General features: G+C 42.2%; 1 protein-coding gene across 3 annotated transcripts in view; it reads right to left on the reverse strand.

The window, feature by feature from the left end:
* hmg20a (high mobility group 20A) overlaps nucleotides 1-16,647 on the reverse strand; it is a gene marked incomplete at its 3' end in the record, with an annotated part of 33,190 nt that extends 16,543 nt beyond the window's left edge. For 2 of the 3 annotated variants that reach the window (XM_084317639.1, XM_084317638.1), the window contains exons 1-4: nucleotides 16,512-16,647; nucleotides 12,463-12,533; nucleotides 11,398-11,607; nucleotides 5,748-5,880 (exon numbers count right to left, since the gene is read on the reverse strand). In XM_084317639.1, coding sequence (XP_084173765.1) covers nucleotides 5,748-5,880; nucleotides 11,398-11,607; nucleotides 12,463-12,528 — 409 coding nt within the window. In that variant the 5' untranslated portion in view covers nucleotides 12,529-12,533; nucleotides 16,512-16,647. The remainder of the gene's footprint in view (nucleotides 1-5,747; nucleotides 5,881-11,397; nucleotides 11,608-12,462; nucleotides 12,534-16,511) is intronic. The other variant, XM_084317640.1, reaches the window with a different exon arrangement.
* Between the last annotated feature and the right edge of the window lie 2,795 nt (nucleotides 16,648-19,442).

The following is a 19,442-nucleotide window of genomic DNA, read 5'->3' on the forward strand; positions in this document are numbered from 1 at the left end:
CGATTCCTGTTCTAAACAATTCTCGATTCCGATTCTTTGAGGTGCAGGTCAAAACAGGTCACAGCTTATTTCGCAGGAGATTTTAAATTTTTTGGAAAAATCTTCATACTATTCACATTGTACTATAACTATAGCTAAGATTTTACACAAGAACAGGAAAATAGCGTTGGTAGCGGTATACGCCCCAAATTTATACGAAGTTAGTTTCTTCACTACACTTACCAGAGCAATGTTAGACCTTCCCGAATACTCATTTATAATTGGTGCAGATTTTAATGCCATTTGGAATCCAAGGATGGACAAATCAAACCCCTCCTTTTCCAACAAACAAAAAAATTCATCTAATGCATTAAAGGATTGGTCGAAGATTACAGGTGTAAATGACTTATGGCGATCACTCAACCCCACGACCCGGAAGTACTCTTGACGATCTGCGAGACATAACACATTATCCAGAATAGATTACGTTTTTACATCCCGAGACTATTTGATAACTACGATGTGGAAATGATACCCAATGCATTATCAGATCACTGTTATTTACTCCTAAAAAGAACATTTGGTATACTATCATCCCGAGCCCCAAGATGGCGATTTAACACGATGCTGCTTAATAACAAGGAATTCATTACACAAATCAAAGAAGCTCTATTCCTACGGATGAATGCGAATTCGGTGCAGGACCCCAGAATATTATGGATGTCGGCAAAGGGAATGATCAAGGATTTCACTGATAGCTTTTCCTCCCAAATACGCAAGAATCGATGCTCAAAACTGGCTGAACTGGAAACGCTTTACTCAACGTTATTTAATTCTTTACAATACAACAACTCGGTTCGACTGGAAAATCAAGTCAATATACTAAAAAAAGAGATTAACACCATATACAGACAACAATCTGAAATGCAAATATGTAGCACAAGACAACAGCAGTACTCCCAAGGTTCCAAACCAAGTCACCTATTAGCTATGCGATTAAGAGTCAACGCAAAATTTGCAGATATAACTACCATTAGAGCACAACAAGGACTTGTTACAGAACCCAAAGAAATAAACACGACATTCAAATAATTCTACTCCAACTTATACAAATCAGAAACGACCTTCGATCAAAACAAAATGGACACATATCTTAATCAAATTAACCTCCCTAAACTTTCAGAGGATGACGCTAAACAGTTAGAAACACCGATCACACTAGATGAACTTAGGGAGGCCATATCTGAAATGCAAAGTGGTAGGGCTCCTGGAAGAGACGGTATCCCACCGGAAATGTACCTCTCTTGTTGGGACATAATTGGTCCCTTATTACTAAATATGATTTTATACTCAGTCAAGGAGGGGAACTTTCATAAGAATGACAATATTGCACTCATAACAGTCCTCCTTAAAAAAGACAAAGACCCCACCGAGTGCGGTAGTTATAGACCTTTAAGCCTCCTCGGAACCGATATCAAACTGTACTCTAAGGTATTAGCCATCAGACTACAAAAGCATATGCCGTCTTTAATTCATCCGGACCAAACTGGCTTCATAAGAGGCCGCTTGATCACTGATAGGCCTGTCACGATAACACATTTTGCTGGGCGATTAATTGTCCCAGAAATTATTGCGATAAGTGATATTATTGCGGTTTTGAGAGAAATAATTTTTTTGAGAAATGTATTTCCCAAAGGTTTTCAATACACTTTTTTTTTTTTTTTACTAATATAATGATAATAGCATAATAATGCAAGGAAACCGTTTCAAAGTGCAATAAACCTTTATTTAACATTGGAAGACATTTTAAATATCCTAAATTACTACCTAACCAATCAGATATGAGGTAGCGTCAGAAGCAGAGTAACCTCGTTCCCAGTTTTATCTCCGTGAGAGCAATGATAAAACGAGCAGAGCAATGTGTGTGGACAAGAGGCAGGTTGCTACGTTTACTGTAGGAAGGGGCTTTTAGACCCATGTTTTTATTTTTTGCTTCGAAAAGAGGGACGTGGGACATTAGGTAAAATGGCTGTGCAGTATACAACCAAAAGCGGGACACCTGGTCACCCTAATTGTGGCTCACGTTTGTTTACTGTGGCTCGCGGATTATGTGATGGGCAAGCTACTTGGAAAATGTAGTAAGCTACACTACCAGTTACTCTCGATTAAAATATAGCTCAACAATAATCAAATAAACACAAATATATACTATCTCTATTGGAATGGAGACTTTTCAGCACAGGATAAACTAGGGATGGGCAAAAAAAACAGATCGATTGATCACATGATGTACTTGAGTACTCGTGGAGGAAAACGACTGTACAAAATAAACATCTTTTCCGGTGTTTTAGACTTTGCTCTTTTATTTTGAAATCCACCGACCGGAAGTATTGTTGTTATTATCCTAGCAGAACCTATGAGCGGACAACTTGTGTCGTCCGGTTCTGTGTTTTTGAGCTAATGATAAAACAAATGTTGAGATTGTTGGTGAACAACTAACTTTAGGTTAGTTTTAACGTTAGCTACTAACGTTAGATGCAGCTACTACAGGCAATCAACGATGAGGAGGAAGCGTCATAGCATCAACGCTAGATCTTTAATCTTTATTTAGCAGTCCAGTTTCTCCGGGCAGTAGCGTATAGCGTTTGTTCACGCTACATCACTACTTGGGTCTAAAAATAGCTACACTACAAAGAACGCTACTTGGTTCAAAAGGAGCGACGCTACCATCACGCTACTGAGAAATGTAGTTAAGCTATGTAGCGTTGCTACTGCCCAACATACGCATGGTGCTCACAGGAGCTCCCGTGCTGTACTCTGTAGTAACGTCAGCGGCCCGCCTCCCCACACGGAGAGGTACTGGTTCCCGCCTCATTAAAACAAACACACAAATAGCAATTAATTGCGCCCGTCAAAATCATTGCATTCATTTTCATTATTGCGCGATAAATTGATTTATTGCTTATTGCAACAGGCCTAACTGATAACATAAGACGATTACTACACGTACTAGATGCTAACAAGGAAGACAACACACCTAAGGCGATGCTGTCCCTGGATGCAATGAAAGCTTTTGACAGGTTGGAATGGTCGTATCTATGGGCAGTATTAGAAAGGATGGGGTTAGGAAAAGGATTCATTGATATGATTAAAGTATTATACAAAGACCCATCGGCCATGATTACAACAGGCACAATCACCTCCGAAATCTTTCCGGTATCACGTTCTTCCAGACAGGGTTGCCCTCTTAGTCCCGGACTATTCGATCTATCATTAGAGCCTTTAGCACAATATATAAGACAATCCCAATCCATAGAACCAATCGTAATCAAGGGCACACAACACAAAATTAGTTTATATGCGGACGACGTAATACTGTTCATGCAAAACCCCAACACCGCATTGCCTCATCTTCTCAAGTTGATTGAGGACTTTGGAGATTTATCGGGATTTGGGATAAATTGGCCGAAGTCGGCCTTCCTCCCACTTAACGCCCCTGCAAAAAGAAATATAACCCTCCCAGTAGAGATACCTATGGTAAAACACTTTAGATGCTTGGGAGTTGAAATATTTCCTACCATAAGCCAAACGGTGAAGCACAATTACATAAAAATCCAAAACAAAATCAAATACGACCTTGTCAGGTGGTCAAAACTTAAAAACTCAGTACAGGCACGGATATCAATAGTTAAGATGGATGTCCTACCTAGAATCAACTTCTTCAGCTCAATGCTACCGTTACCCCCTCCAAAGGGTTACTGGAAAGAATGACACTTCTCCACATACAAATTTATTTGGAATAACAAACCACCACGTATAAAAAGATCCACCGCACAGAGAAACAAAGCACACGGTGGTATGGCATTTCCAGATTTCTACCACTATTTTAAGGCGTACACTTTAAGACCACTGACAACATGGTTTGATCCCCAAGCATCAGTATCCTGGAGAAATTTAGAAGAAAATATAGTAGCTCCATATAGGCTGAAGGACATAGTATACACCAAATTATCAATTAAGCAATGCGAACGGAAATTTGGCCCCATAATCACTCATGCGATCCGGATATGGCGTGAAACACAAAAAAAAGATTCTATCCCACATAAATGGCATAATCATACTCCCTTATTCAATAACAATGCACTCTTGATTGGAAAACAACCTATAAGATTCCCTAGATGGGAAAAGCAAGGCATACACTCATTAGGAGACGTTTTCAACAAACAGGGTTTTTGTAGTTGCGATGAAATACGCAAAAAAAATTATCTCACCAAGTCCACATATTATTTTTACGCACAGTTATTGGCATGTTTGAAGGCTCACGGTGTTCCATTAACGATACCAATTGCACACGACAGATACCACACATTTTTCTATGAAAGAGAGACATCGAGAGGTTTTGTATCAGATTTTTATCATCAATTACTAACGGCCTCGTATGAAACCCTCCACCTAGACTCTATTTGGAGGAGGGATATACCAGACCTGGAAATAGATTTTGAGTGGCAAGAAGCCTGGGCAAATGTTCGACTTGCATCAAGGAACCCGGACCATCAACAAATCAATCTTAACTATATCCATAGGACATACTTGACTCCTATAAGACTGAACAGAATGGGTCTTAAACAAGACTCCAAATGCTCCTTATGTACAAATGGGGACGAGGGGACATTTATGCACATGTACTGGGACTGCCCACCAGTTAAAATATTCTGGAAAGAGGTGACCCAGCAATTATCAAATCTCTTACCTCTGAATATACCTGTACACCCCTCTGTATTACTGCTGAATGATGTTTTTGAGAATGCAGTACATCCACAGCTAAAGAGATTGGTTTTATCGGGTATCACAGTGGCTAAAAAGCTGATAGCATCACGATGGTTCCAACCGGAAAAAATTTGCCGAAAGGTCTGGATTATTACATATCTCGATGTGATTTATCAAGAAATATCTACAGCAAGAATTTTGGGTCTCAATGAATCAAAAATGAAAATGTGGTTAGAAGTGGTGGAGATAATAAAAGCTAGCATATAATGGTAGTGTCTGGTTAGGAGCGTGGGATAATGGATGGATTATCCAATGGGGGGTCCGGGAGGGGGGGGGGGGGGGTACGAGCTAGAGCATATGTGTGTAGGGTATTAGATAGCAGGTATTGTGGGTATATCCTGTATAAGACATTTAACTATATGGTGATTTCATTGGATGTGCACTGTTAATAATGCTTGTATATCTTATCGTGTGTTGTCATGTTTGTTTATATGTTTGTTTAAAAAATTAAAAAATTAAACAAAATACTATTCACATTGTCAGTTGACTTGATACAGTTTAATTTTGTTGCTGTACTGTGACTAGGGTATTAATTAACAAAGTAATTTTTTTTATATATATATATATATATATATATATATATATATATATATATATATATATATATATATATATATATATATATATATTTTTTTTTTTTTTTTTTTTTTTTTTTTTTAAGAATCGAAATTAAGAATCGAAATGCAAATATGGAAGTTAGGAACCGGTTCCTATTAGAACCGATTCTCGGTACCCAACCCTAGTCTCAATTGACCATATTCACACGACGGCTATATTGCTGTTATGTCATGCTCAGGTTGGGATTCCTTTCCAGAAAGGAATCCCAACCTGAGCATGACATAAGAGCTAAATGGCCGCCGTGTGAATATGGTCACTTGTGTCTGTCCCAAGCCACAGCCGGGGCTTCTCCTCGCCCCCCAGTTCCAAGGAGTGCCTCTCACCTCCTCTGTGTCTCTTGCCCTTCTGCTTCTCCTGCACCTTCCTGGTGAAGTGCCTGTAGGCCTCAGTCTTCTGGTACTTCTCCAGCTCCCTCATGTAACGCTCCTTGTCTCGCTCCGCCTCTTCCAGGTAGCCCTGCGGGGGGGAGAGAGAGAGAGGGGGAGGGAGGGAGAGAGAGAGAGAGAGAGAGAAAAGCAACATAAGAAAAATATTTGGTTTGGTTGGAAGGACGGAGGTAATTATTTCTAATAGGGATTAGCTGTGAACCTTAACGTTCATGTAGACAAGAATCAGCAAATGTGTTACATCAATAACGTATGCTTGCCAGTGCAAATAATAACTCGTCACGCATTTAATTAAATGGAATTAGAAATTAAACCAGAGAAAAAGGGAGGGAAAGAGAGAGAAAGAGAGGGGAGAAAGAGAGAGAGAGAAAGAGAAATAGTCAATAGAGCAACATAGAAAGGGATGAAGTGGGGGGAAAGGGGAGAAATGGAGAGAAGAGAGTGGGACGAGAGAGAGGGTCTGTAATGGAGTTTCAGTTACAATATATACTGACACAATGTATATAGCTTTATGACTGTAGCAATATCCTGAAATTAAATTCCTACTACATAGAAATGTGAAAAGGAGCAGAAGCGTGACTTGAGATTCACTGTAGGGACTTATATATATACAATTGCCTTTACAGTTTAGCAGATTTTCTTACAATGACTTAAAGATTCCAAACACCTGCTAAGTTTGTGTTGGTTTAAGAGAGCAGTTAATTTGTTTGGGGCTAGCCTGGGTAATGACTGATAGTGGGTTTATGTAAATATTTGGGTGCCCACTGCCTGGAGGAAGGCGAGGCAATTACAAGCAGCTGACTGAAACCCAGTGAAAATAAAAATCCTCTACCTCTTTAATTGAAAGCCGAAGTTATTCTGATGTGCCAGCCAATCACTTCTAATGTAATTTAATTTGTTGATTTCTGTCCATTGTTTTTAAGGTTGGACTTTACCATTCCAGAAGAAAATAGGACATATAATAGTGTAAATGATAAAGAGAGTTGCTGAGACACCCAAGTGAAATTGTGGAAAGCAAATAGTCAACAAGCAGGAAACTGTCCAAACCCACAGTGCTATATGTCATGTTCCACATGTAGTATTATGTCACACTATGATATGAAGGGATTAAAGCAAAAAAATATCTCCTGACTGAACTTTTTTTCAGGCCAAGTCATATTCTTATTTTAACCTCCACCATATATATTTATTTAATAGCGTTAGCGTTTTAATGGAACTAGATCATTTTGAACATATTTTCTATTGCCAGTTTGCTTTTACGTAATATCAATGCTGTTTTCAATTCATTAAATGAAACTCATTGCAAGGGTTGACTGACTTTGTCATACAAATAAACAAAGCTACATACTGTAACCTTTCAGTATAGTGTATAGTTCAAATTATGTATTGTCTATAGCTCAAATTCAGTATTGTGTATAGTTCAAATTATGTATTGTGTATAGTTCAAATTCAGTATTGTGTATAGTTCAAATTATGTATTGTCTATAGTTCAAATTATGTATAGTTCAAATTATGTATTGTGTATAGGGCAAATACAGTAAAACGATAGCATTTTAAAACTCTGTCCTGTAACATTTTATATGTTTAAAGAGAATGTAGCGTATATCAGCCTATGATTTATGGTAAAGTGGATTCCCTTCTTCAGATGACTTTGGTATCTCTCATAAGAAGACAGGCACATGCTCATGCTCCTCAGTGCAGGGCTGATTTCCATTTTGGAGGCGTTTTTCTCTGTTGCCTTCATGTGGGACTTGATAATGGCTAAGCCTTCATAATTATGTCTCAATGTCCAGCCTGGCCCTGTCTTTTTCAATGATGTCATCATCCATGATGTTAAATGATCCTTCGACAAGAGGGCCAGTGAACAATGACAGAAGGGCCTTTACCAACTTCCATAAGATGGGGAATATCATCCCTCCTTCTGGCGTCTTCATGGCCAAGATCTTACTCGACCAGTCAACATAGATTCGTTCAGTATTCTCCTCAAAGTGTTTGGCCTGTGCTCCTAAATCTGGTAGGCTCGCACCTCTTCATTCAGTTGACCAAGCTCCTCAGATTTCACTGCATTTGGCAAGGACTTGGCTAAGGTGTTGAATGCAAATTATGTATTGTGTATAGTTCAAATGTAGCAGGTGTAGTGGCTCTGACTCCAGGAGTGGAGGATGTTGAGGCTGTAGCAGGTGTAGTGGCTCTGACTCCAGGAGTGGAGGATGTTGAGGCTGTAGCAGGTGTAGTGGCTCTGACTCCAGAGTGGAGGAGGATGTTGAGGCTGTAGCAGGTGTAGTGGCTCTGACTCCAGAGTGGAGGATGTTGAGGCTGTAGCAGGTGTAGTGGCTCTGACTCCAGAGTGGAGGATGTTGAGGCTGTAGCAGGTGTAGTGGCTCTGACTCCAGGAGTGGAGGATGTTGAGGCTGTAGCAGGTGTAGTGGCTCTGACTCCAGAGTGGAGGATGTTGAGGCTGTAGCAGGTGTAGTGGCTCTGACTCCAGAGTGGAGGATGTTGAGGCTGTAGCAGGTGTAGTGGCTCTGACTCCAGAGTGGAGGATGTTGAGGCTGTAGCAGGTGTAGTGGCTCTGACTCCAGAGTGGAGGATGTTGAGGCTGTAGCAGGTGTAGTGGCTCTGACTCCAGAGTGGAGGATGTTGAGGCTGTAGCAGGTGTAGTGGCTCTGACTCCAGGAGTGGAGGATGTTGAGGCTGTAGCAGGTGTAGTGGCTCTGACTCCAGGAGTGGAGGATGTTGAGGCTGTAGCAGGTGTAGTGGCTCTGACTCCAGAGTGGAGGATGTTGAGGCTGTAGCAGGTGTAGTGGCTCTGACTCCAGAGTGGAGGATGTTGAGGCTGTAGCAGGTGTAGTGGCTCTGACTCCAGAGTGGAGGATGTTGAGGCTGTAGCAGGTGTAGTGGCTCTGACTCCAGAGTGGAGGATGTTGAGGCTGTAGCAGGTGTAGTGGCTCTGACTCCAGAGTGGAGGATGTTGAGGCTGTAGCAGGTGTAGTGGCTCTGACTCCAGAGTGGAGGATGTTGAGGCTGTAGCAGGTGTAGTGGCTCTGACTCCAGAGTGGAGGATGTTGAGGCTGTAGCAGGTGTAGTGGCTCTGACTCCAGAGTGGAGGATGTTGAGGCTGTAGCAGGTGTAGTGGCTCTGACTCCAGAGTGGAGGATGTTGAGGCTGTAGCAGGTGTAGTGGCTCTGACTCCAGAGTGGAGGAGGCATAATGCAGGATATGTGTTTTCTGACATGCGTTTTCAGTATAGTTCAAATTCAGTATTGTATACCGGTAGTTCAAATGATGTATTGTGTATAGTTCAAATTATGTATAGTTCAAAGTATGTATTGTGTATAGTTCAAATTCAGTATTATTGTATAGTTGAAATTATGTATTGTCTATAGTTCAAATGATGTATTGTGTATAGTTCAAATTATGTATTGTGTATAGTTGAAATTATGTATTGTGTATAGGGCAAATACAGTAAAACAATAGCATTTTAAAACTGTCCTGTAACATTTAGGACAATAGGAGCATGGGGGAGAAATGGGGGACCCTGATGTAAACAAGACACTGTATTGTACCCATTCTGCAATCTGTTAATACAATTTTCAATCAATCAATCAAGCACTCGTGTTTTCTGACATGCGTTTCTACTACTGGATCTACTGCCTGTTCATGGTCTATGTATGCTGAAGTTTAAAAGAATAAAAGTGATTAAATCCATTACTTGTGTCCTGTAACATTTATATGTTTAAAAGAGAATGTAGCGTATATCAGCCTATGATTTATGGTAAAGTCTATTCCCGCAGTGATGAGTCATCTCCGTCAAAACATCTCCTGACTGAACTTTTTTTCAGGTAAAGTCATTCTTATTTTAACCTCCACTGTATATTTATATTTAATAGCGTTAGCTAAAAGGAAAAGACAACCCGTATCAGGGTCTGACAGCACTACAATTACATTTTCATATCATAACAACAGGCTGAGACTCAGCGGTAGAGCCGTCGTGCCGCCGCTAACCCTTCGATAAGCTTTGTGGTCCGGGCATAAATGTGTCCATAAATCCATTTAGTCCAACACTGTCTGAATGTATTTTGCGATTATTATACATTTCCGACGACGAACTATTAGCGCAATGCGGTCTCTCAAGTCGCTGCGTCCTGCCGATTGCTCGCCAATGACTATGCTTGGCGCGGTAGGAAAAAAATGCCCTTTTTCATGTTATTTGACGCCTCTGATTGGCTCAGGTTAAAATCCGTCACGACTCCGAATCAAATGACGGAACTCGGAATCAAATTGACGGATATCCGTCTCAAGACGGAACGCTTTAATGCCTGTGATAATTCATGTTCCACATGTAGTATTATCTCACACTGCTATGTCATGTTTAGGGATGCTCGATATTGGCTTTTTTACCGATACCGATATACCGATATTGTCCAACTCTTAATTTCCGATACCGATATCAACCGATACCGATATATGCAGGCCCCCCCCCCCCCCCCAAAAAACAGAATCATTTCAGGTAATTAACATTACATATCTCTTGTCGTGTAATTAACACAACATTATGCATACTTTGACAATAAATAAAATAATAATTTGTTCTTACTTGCTTGCTTGGGTAAATAAACGTTAAATAAATGTTAAAAAAAAACGTCAATTATTATTATAATTTTTTTTTAAACAGATACCGATATTTTCCAATATCACATTTTTATGCCAATATCGGCCGATAATATCGGACATCCCTAGTCATGTTCCATAATGTAGTATTATGTCACACTGCTATGTCATGTTCCACTGTGATAGAAGCACTTGTTTTTCATATGTGTATATAATGTAAACATCTGTAGATGACAGCAGACATCTACTCTGACAGATCTATAGATCTTAAATAGAGGAGACAGCCAGTGTGTGTTTCCAAGTTAGACGGTGGGAGAGCCACAGGCAGGGTGTGTGAGTGATAGCAGCCAAGGTCACCATCGAGAGCAGGCCGCTGCTATGTCTCTCATCTATGATATGCCATGTCACACTGCTATGATATGCCATGTTCCACATGTAGTCTTATGTCACACTGCTATGTCATGTTCCACTGTGTGTAGTATTATCTATATGTCATGTTCCACATGTAGTATTATCTCACTGCTATGATACGTCATGTTCCACGTGTAGTATGATGTCAGGCCAGTAATCCCACAATAATGTCAGATTTCACCAGCAGATATCATGCTAAGCTGTTTGGGTTAGTAGTAGACGATAAACCTGTGGTTCTCAAATCTTGTGTAAGGAGCAGCATGTCCGCTAGCGGGCTTTTAGACTGTGTGTGTTGTTAATACATTAATGCGTTCAAAGTTATCGCCAATTGCACAACACCCCCCACAGTGTGCAGGACTGCCGCCAGGTGCGGTCCCGTTTTGTCGGATGCATGCACAGGTTTCATGCTTGCTAATAAAAAATTATATTTGGCCTTGACTCTAAACTTTACTAAACCTGGTCTTGGACCTCAGTTGGGCAACCAAAGGTGGTGTTTTACAACAGCTCTGCCTTGGACCTCCCAACACCCACCCACCTCCACCCACACCTCCACCCCTACACCAACCTGCTTCTCCTCGGCAGCCAGCTTGGTCCACTCGTTGCCTAGCATCCTGGTGATCTCTGGGAAGGGGATATCGGGCCGCTCGGCACGGAGCTGCTCTCGCCTGTCATTCATGAAGCGCACGTAACCAGTCAGTGGGACTTTGGGCGCGTTGCTGTCCTTCACAGGCTTCTTCCTCTTCCTCCCCTTGGTCCAGCTGCCACGCCGGGGCTTCTGTGTGTGTGTGGAGGGGGAGGGGGGGGGGGGGGGGGTCAGGTTAGGTTTGAGCAGCAACAGACAGCAGGGGATCCCAAACATCTTCATGTCAAGGATCTGATTTCTAGCTTTAGGACAGAGTAGTGCATGTTCACAAACTGTCTCAACTGTCATGGGGCACAGGGAGAGCATATGTGAATTCTTAAAATAGGAGGCATTCCCCCTTTAACCCTTAAAATATATGGGCGATATTTGATTCATGTGGCAAGGTTTGCCATTCATCCCTGTATTTATTTGCTATACTGACTGGGCCAATACTTTAGCCACTCAGCCCCTGGTGGCGGCTCACAGGCACGGCACTTTGTGCAAGACATTCAATCTAGAATGCTTCTTCGCATCTATGACACTTTGTCTTTGTGTCCTTGTTCTCCGACAGCACTTCCCATTATGCAGCTGTAGTGGTTCACCACCACAACAACTGACTGAAATACCAGACGGAGATGGTATGTCTTAGCCACAGAGATACATAAGAGTGACTGATTTCTATCCATCATACAGCCAAAGTGTTCCCACTGCTACTGCGCCAATAGAGGCAATTTCAGAAAACCACATTTTCTACCCAGAAGACAACACTGCTTCTTCCTCAATGTTCCACGTTACCGTCGCATAGTAGAGAGAGTGATTGGGATTGTGAGCTCGGAATAAATCAGAGCCTCTAGGTAGCGGTATACATACACATGGCAACAGTCAATCATCCCTACACGACGTGTTGTAGAAGATTATCTGCCCCACATGGCGTCGGGCCGTGAGGAACAGGGTTTTTCAGAAGTGCTCACTCTATGCATCTCTATGGTTTAATCTCTGGTCCGTTACCTCGTCTCCGTTCCTCTGGCTGCTGTTGTCTGTGGTGGCTCCGGGGGAGCCCGTCTGCTCATCCATGGCTACTAGAGGAGAAGTAGTTAGAAAACAAACATGTCACACCGTACACAGCAGGCCTCCAGGATTACATCAGACATTAACCCTGTAGGACCCTTGGTTGAAAAATTACAACATCAAAGTCTTTAAATGTTTATTTTTTAAGCACATTTACATAGTCAATGGGATCTGTTGTTCAGCCTCACAATGGTATTGGATAGTGTGGTATAATATAATGTCCTCATGTAAATATATTCCCCTCCCCTGTGCCCCCCCCCCTCTCTGTGGAATAAGACGTTCCCCTCCCCTTTCTCCCCAAACCTGTACCCCCCCCCCCCCCCCCATTTGACCTATGAAATGGGACCACCCCCCCCCCCCCCTTGTTGAACTATATAGGGCTCCTCCCGACCACAATCAGGGGTCTTTTACCTACCTGGGTCATTTCAGCTTATCACCTGGGGGAAGCCCTCAGCCATTCTCTCTATGTAATCTATCTGTTTGGTTAATAAACCTTGTTATTATCCAAACCTCGGTTGACTGAGAACATTCTTCATCAGGATATCTACAAATATCCCACAATAGTAAATGTGTGTATAGGTCCCACATTCTGGCCTCTGAAGAAATGTGGGCCTTACAGGGTTATGGGTTTTGTTTGGGCCATTTGTGCACAGAGATGGTGTGTAGTTATTAAGACCCCTGTTTATGGACACAATTATAACCAAGCTCACCTGGAATAGATTCCCACCAGAACCTACATGTACACTCCTGTGTTTCCCTCTCAGCCTTCTTACCGTTTCAATAAAGAACCTTCTTCCTTGTGTCTTCCCTACACGGTCTCCCTCTCAGCCTTCCTAATGTTTCAATAAAGAACCTTCTCCCCTGTGTCTTCCCTACACTGTCTCCCTCTCAGCCTTCTTACTGTTTCAATAAAGGAACTCCCTTGTGTCTTCCCTACTCTGTCTCCCTCTCAGCCAGTACTGTCTCAATGAAGAACCTTATCCCCTGTGTCTCCCCTACTCCGTCTGCCTCTCAGCCTTCTTACTGTTTCAATAAAGAACCTTCTCTCCTGTGTCTCCTCTACTCTGTCTCCCTCTCAGCCTCCCTACTGTTTCAATAAAGAACCTTCTCCCCTGTGTCTCCCCTACTCTGTCTCCCTCTCAGCCTCCCTACTGTCTCAATAAATAACCTTCTCTCCTGTGTCTCCTCTACTCTGTCTCCCTCTCAGCCTCCCTACTGTTTCAATAAAGAACCTTCTCTCCTGTGTCTCCTCTACTCTGTCTCCCTCTCAGCCTCCCTACTGTTTCAATAAAGAACCTTCTCCCCTGTGTCTCCCCTACTCTGTCTCCCTCTCAGCCTCCCTACTGTCTCAATAAATAACCTTCTCTCCTGTGTCTCTCCCCTACACTGTCTTCCTCTCAGCCTTCCTACTGTCTCAAACTCTCAATAAAGAACACTATCATGGGTTCACCTACTCTCACCCTTCCTGTTGTCTCAATAACGAGCCTTCTCTCCTGTGTCTCCCTCCCACACTGACCCTAGAAAAAAAACACTAAGAGGAGTGGACTTCCAACTCTCTTTGTAGAAAAAGGCCACAAGATGGTTCTGACTGTGAAGACTTCATAATGACGGTTGTCTGAGCATGCAGAGCAAGCCGGTTTGGATGACGGAGCAGCAGCAATGCCGTTGGGGTGCTGCTCCGTCAGGAAATACAGAACGGGCCGTTTCCTCTCATCTCTCCCTTCCCAGTGTACTGCCAGCTCCTCCCAGCCTTGGCCAAGAAACCTCTGCTTGGCCAGCCAGCACTTCCTCTCATAGAAAAGTCTTGCTGCAATCAAAACTTCTTGAGCCGGTGGAGGAAAAAATAAAGAAAAAGCACGGGCTCTTGTTACACAGAGGCTTATCTCCGGGGTGTAACTTACGTAACCACATTTGAACGTTGGTTAGGAAGTATCGGAGCAGCATTGTGTGGAATCGCCTTGCAATTACAGTAAGGGGGCTGGCCAATATGCAAAGAGCTTAGTGGGTACAACTATTGTGTACTCTACACAAGAGAAGCCCAGCTGAGCGTTCCTTCCTATTGACCTTTAGCCAACAAGTCAAAAGTGAAAGCTGTCAGCTAGAGGTAAGCTGTGCCATTCAGGTCATTTATGACTGAGACAGCCAGGTGAGGTCCATCTCCATATCACAACAATGAAGGACGGTAAACCTAGCGGGACCTGATAAGCAAACGTTCGCTAAGTAATTTGAGCATGGCGAGGTTTAAGCGCCAGACAGACTCAAGAGTTGGAAAACAGCCCAGGGTCAGGTCTGAAAGCAATTGACCAGGGAACAGTATAATTGTGTCTTAACCTCTGACCTCTTGCAACTGACTACATGGGAAGTGAGCCACCATATCCTGGATGTGGTTTTGCTCCCGCCGGTCACAACGTGTACTGTGGGAAAAGCCAAAGAATTAGCATGTCCTCCACAAATAGCATATTCTGAGAGGAAATCTTTGGGAGAAATCCCCCTAAGAACCAGATTGTGGAATTCAGGCCTAAGCAGGGGCTTCCCCTCCTAATAATGTACCGGTGCCTAAGATCAAAGCTCTCCATTGACAATGTTGTGGATGTGGGCAGTGGGAGGGGTTACCTAAGCTATTTAACTAATTAAGGCAGTACACTTCTCCTTCAATCCCAGTTTGATTTCACCAATCAAAAGGAGCTGATGAACCACACTTTGAACTGATAAACCAAAATGTTTCTGTGGATGTTTCATAATGGAAGGAATCATGTAAGAACCGGTAAGAAATATCGCTTGATTCCAGGAGTTTGAATTGCTTTGCTTTTCAAAGCAATTTGACAGCAAGCTTGCTGCTGTGTCAAAATAGTTCAGCAGTGCCCCCTGCTGCATAACTGACCCTCCTACATCTAATCCCAATATGCATCCCATAACTTTCTGGATGAGCTGCATCATCATGGGTTAAATGATATTGATGATGTTCCAACACGCCATACTACCTTCCCTCGTCCAATGCTACAGAGCTCACTCCAAAATCGTAGATACACGGCTCTCACTGTTACGTTGACGGCGTAACGTTACCTTAACCGACGTTATCTGCCAACGTTATGTTACCATTAGCGTTGGGGCTTATAAAAATACTTAGTCATTAAAGAAATATAGTCACTGACATTTCACAGCCCTCACCCAGCAGATACGAGTGTTTGTCTGCAGAATATACAGTATCATCAGATGTCCCAAGGCAAAAACCAACCCAAGCACATTAGCTTTGATTGATTGATTAAAAACCTTATTAACAGATTGCAGAATGGGTACAATACAGTACTGTTAAAAGGATGCAGACCAGAGAAAGACTTTCGTCTTGTTTACATCAGGGTCCCCCATTTTCAATGCATCATAACATACAGATAGACAGTACTGCTACATCTATACATTTATGACATACCAGAGAGATTTGCAAATACAGTACTGTTTGTCCTGATGAATTGAAAATGGGGGACCCTGGTGTAAACAAGACGAAAGTCTTTCTCTGGTCTGCATCCCCTTAACAATTGTGTGTATTGAGCTGTACTGTATTGTACCCATTCTGCAATCTGTTAATAAAGTTTTCAATCAATCAATCAATCATACAAAAATAGTCTAGAAAAGAGAGCTAACGTTACCTCCTCCTAAGCTAACACTATGTGGATATTGAGCTCCTTGGTTTTAAACCTAGCATGCCGACTTATTAACTGGCTAACAATAGCTATTGTCGCTCACTTTATTCGGCTAAGTAATGAGTTAAGTAGTTCCGTGGCTGACACTTTTCATACACTTGTCTAACGAATGTGTCGCGTTCTGTCAAATAATAATAACATGGCCAACAACAGCAGCTAGCGCGTTAGCTCATTTAGCTAACGTCAATAACGTTATGGTGATGGGTCCACTGACGTTAGCTAGCCGGCTAACGTTGTAAAAGCTGATGATACCTTAGAATCGTTTGGATAAGGGGTAAGAAAATGTCATACCTGAACTGCTTTAGTTCACGTTAAACTGGTGTCTGTCTCTATATGTTTGGAGTTGGGTGGAATGAGGTGGCTATAACGTTAGTAGCGACACCTGGACATTAATGTTCTTCTTCCCATTCAAAACAATGCAGCTGTCCCTGTGACGTAGAGCTAGAGCGGATAGAAGGGAAGCTATCTGCTTCTTCTTCTTCTTTGGAGTCAGCAGCCTGCATCCTTAATGTTGCATTACTGCCATCTTCTGGAGTTAATTCACTTCTACATGTCATGAGTCGTTAGTAGGGTATATCTGCAGAGCCGCAACCCCAACGTCTGGGCGGGGCTTCGTGGCTTGGACTAGGTTTGAGGCAGGTTCGTGGCTTGTACTAGGTTTGAGGCGGGTTTTCGTGGCTTGTACTAGGTTTGAGACGGTATTTCGTGGCTTGTACTCGGTTTGACTGTGCATTCGGGCTTGTACTCGGTTTGACTGTGCAGTAGTGAGTTTGTGCTGTTTATTTTTACAAGCAGTGAAGACTCGACAGCATTTGCATTTCTGTTACGTGTTGCAGGTTAGGGTTAAGGTTAAGATTAGGGTTAAGGTCAGTGGTGCAGTCCTAATATGGGAACTGGTAACACGCCACGTGCACGCGCACGCGCGGGTACGTGCATGCGCACATAACTGATTTATACACACACACGAACGCACACACACACGCACACACACACAAGCGCATATACGCAAGTGCAATCTTTCTATCATACAAGCTCTTCTTGCTCTCTATTTGTGTGAATGTGCGCGTGGAAAGCTGGCGCGCAGCACAGACGCTTGATTCAATATCATAAGCAGGTAGACCCCCATCACGAATTCCGAGCCACATTAGTATTCACCAGGCATGCGTTGTTCATGGGACGGGGTAGCACGGTGTGCAAGCTCACTGAGTATTAAAGATTTGAGCAGAAGCACGTGCACGCACATGCATGGTTGTGCGCGCATGCGCGTGCACTCAAGAACGCGCTGCGCTCGACTCGGCTCGTCTGTTTACCTGCCTCCCGGCGCTACCTCGCATTATCATAACAATAGCCGCTAGGCCGGTGTCTTCAACCACGTCTGGACTCTTTGTGATGTAAATATGGAATGTCCCAAGTTGCTGCTGTTTACAGAGTGTATTGTTGTCCAAAGGTGAATGATGTATGAGGATACATTTTCCTACGTGTCTCACCGTTTGGAATTGACAACTGTTTTGATTTAACCCTTCATTCACCATCATTCACCTTTGGACAACAATACACTCTGTAAACAGCAGCAACTTGGGACATTCCATATTTACATCACAAACTTTGGGACTGAGTAGATAATTAATTAATCTTCTCTTTATTTTTATTATTTATATTAAAACTGAATCAAACCATAAACAAGGTTGCCTGTTGGGATGTTAGATCCTAATGTGAAAAACTGATTTTATATGTCTGCACTTTATGTGCTCATTTTATGCCTGTCTTTCTTCTGTTGTGAAGCACTTTGAGCTGCAGTTTCTGTATGAAAGGCTATACAAACAAAGTGTATTATTATACATGTGCGCGAGGGAACATATGTGCATGCGCGCGGCGTCATTATCCTGCGTGCCGGCTCAGTCCATATTAACAACGCACCACTGGTATTCACCTCCACTGCCTGTGCAGGCCTGTACACTGCGATGATATGATCACAAATTGCCCCCTAATTTGGTCCGTGCGAGTTTAAAATAATATCTGGGGGCAAGCTTGCGAGTGGTGATTTCAACCCTTCATTCGCATTTCACTCCTAAATTAATCCATACAAATTGTAGTAAAACATTAGCCTACAACCAGGGCTGTACAGTGCAATATAATGTTGCGATTGTAATTTCATTAGACAGACCAGCGCGGACCTTTAATAACATGCAATTTAATTGACACGAGCAATGAGCTAACGGTAGCTACCATTAGGATTATGCTAAGCTAACTAGCGATCTCTGCTAACCCTGGAAAACGGTCAAAGCGGACTCCACAAGACTAGTTCCATTCGTGAGGAAAGGGGGTGGGTTATATTGACAACGCTTGACAACAGAAGTTTAAACATAACTTCATATTTATTGGTTATTCATTTCTGTATATCATTGAATTTCCATCTCCGTGTGTCTCCATCTCTTCCTGTTTACATTCGAGTGTGACGTCATCACCTACGGCAGCATAGACTATCAAAACGCGAAGGGGGGGGCTGGCTCTCTTGTTCGTTCTCGCCCCCTCTCTCTCTCTCTCTCTCTCTCTCTCTCTCGCTCTCTCTCTACATTCAATGATTTAAAGTAGCCAAATGTTACACACAGTATAAATACTAACTGGATAGTTGATGATATAAACATTTAATTTCATTATCTGAAATATTCTAAAATCATTAAGTCTGTGTGATTATTATTTTCTCACAGTAGTGTGTGTGTATATATATTATGTGTGTGTGTGTGTGTGTGTGTGTGTGTGTGTGTGTGTTTGGCTAAAGTGGATAGAAAACACAGTACTGTGTAAAAGGCACCCAAGAGTTTTTATATAAATTGTCTTAGATGTAAATAATTTTTTTTATTAGTGTGTCAGTAGACTACTCTTAGTACATTTTCATTAAATTATTTTTTAAAGCATCTTCATGGTTTAATAATGCAAACATATGTTGCAGGGACTTATTATAATCATCATATTGGCGTGACTGTATGTATCAAAGGGTTACATCAAGCATTTTTGATGCATGTCAAAATATCGCGATATAATTTTTTAGAGGCCATATCGCCCAGCCCTACTATAATGGTAAAATAGTTATTTAAAAATTTGCCCCTAAAAAATATTCTTTGCCCCTAAATTTCTCATTTAGGGGAAAGTGTGCCCCTAGTGAAAAAGCTTAGCGTACAGCCCTGCTGTGTCACACAGAATGAAGGGGGAGATGCATTCAGA

This window comes from Notolepis coatsorum (assembly GCF_963971535.1).
Source record: "Notolepis coatsorum genome assembly, chromosome: 6".
Classification (NCBI taxonomy): Eukaryota; Metazoa; Chordata; class Actinopteri; order Aulopiformes; family Paralepididae; genus Notolepis; species Notolepis coatsorum.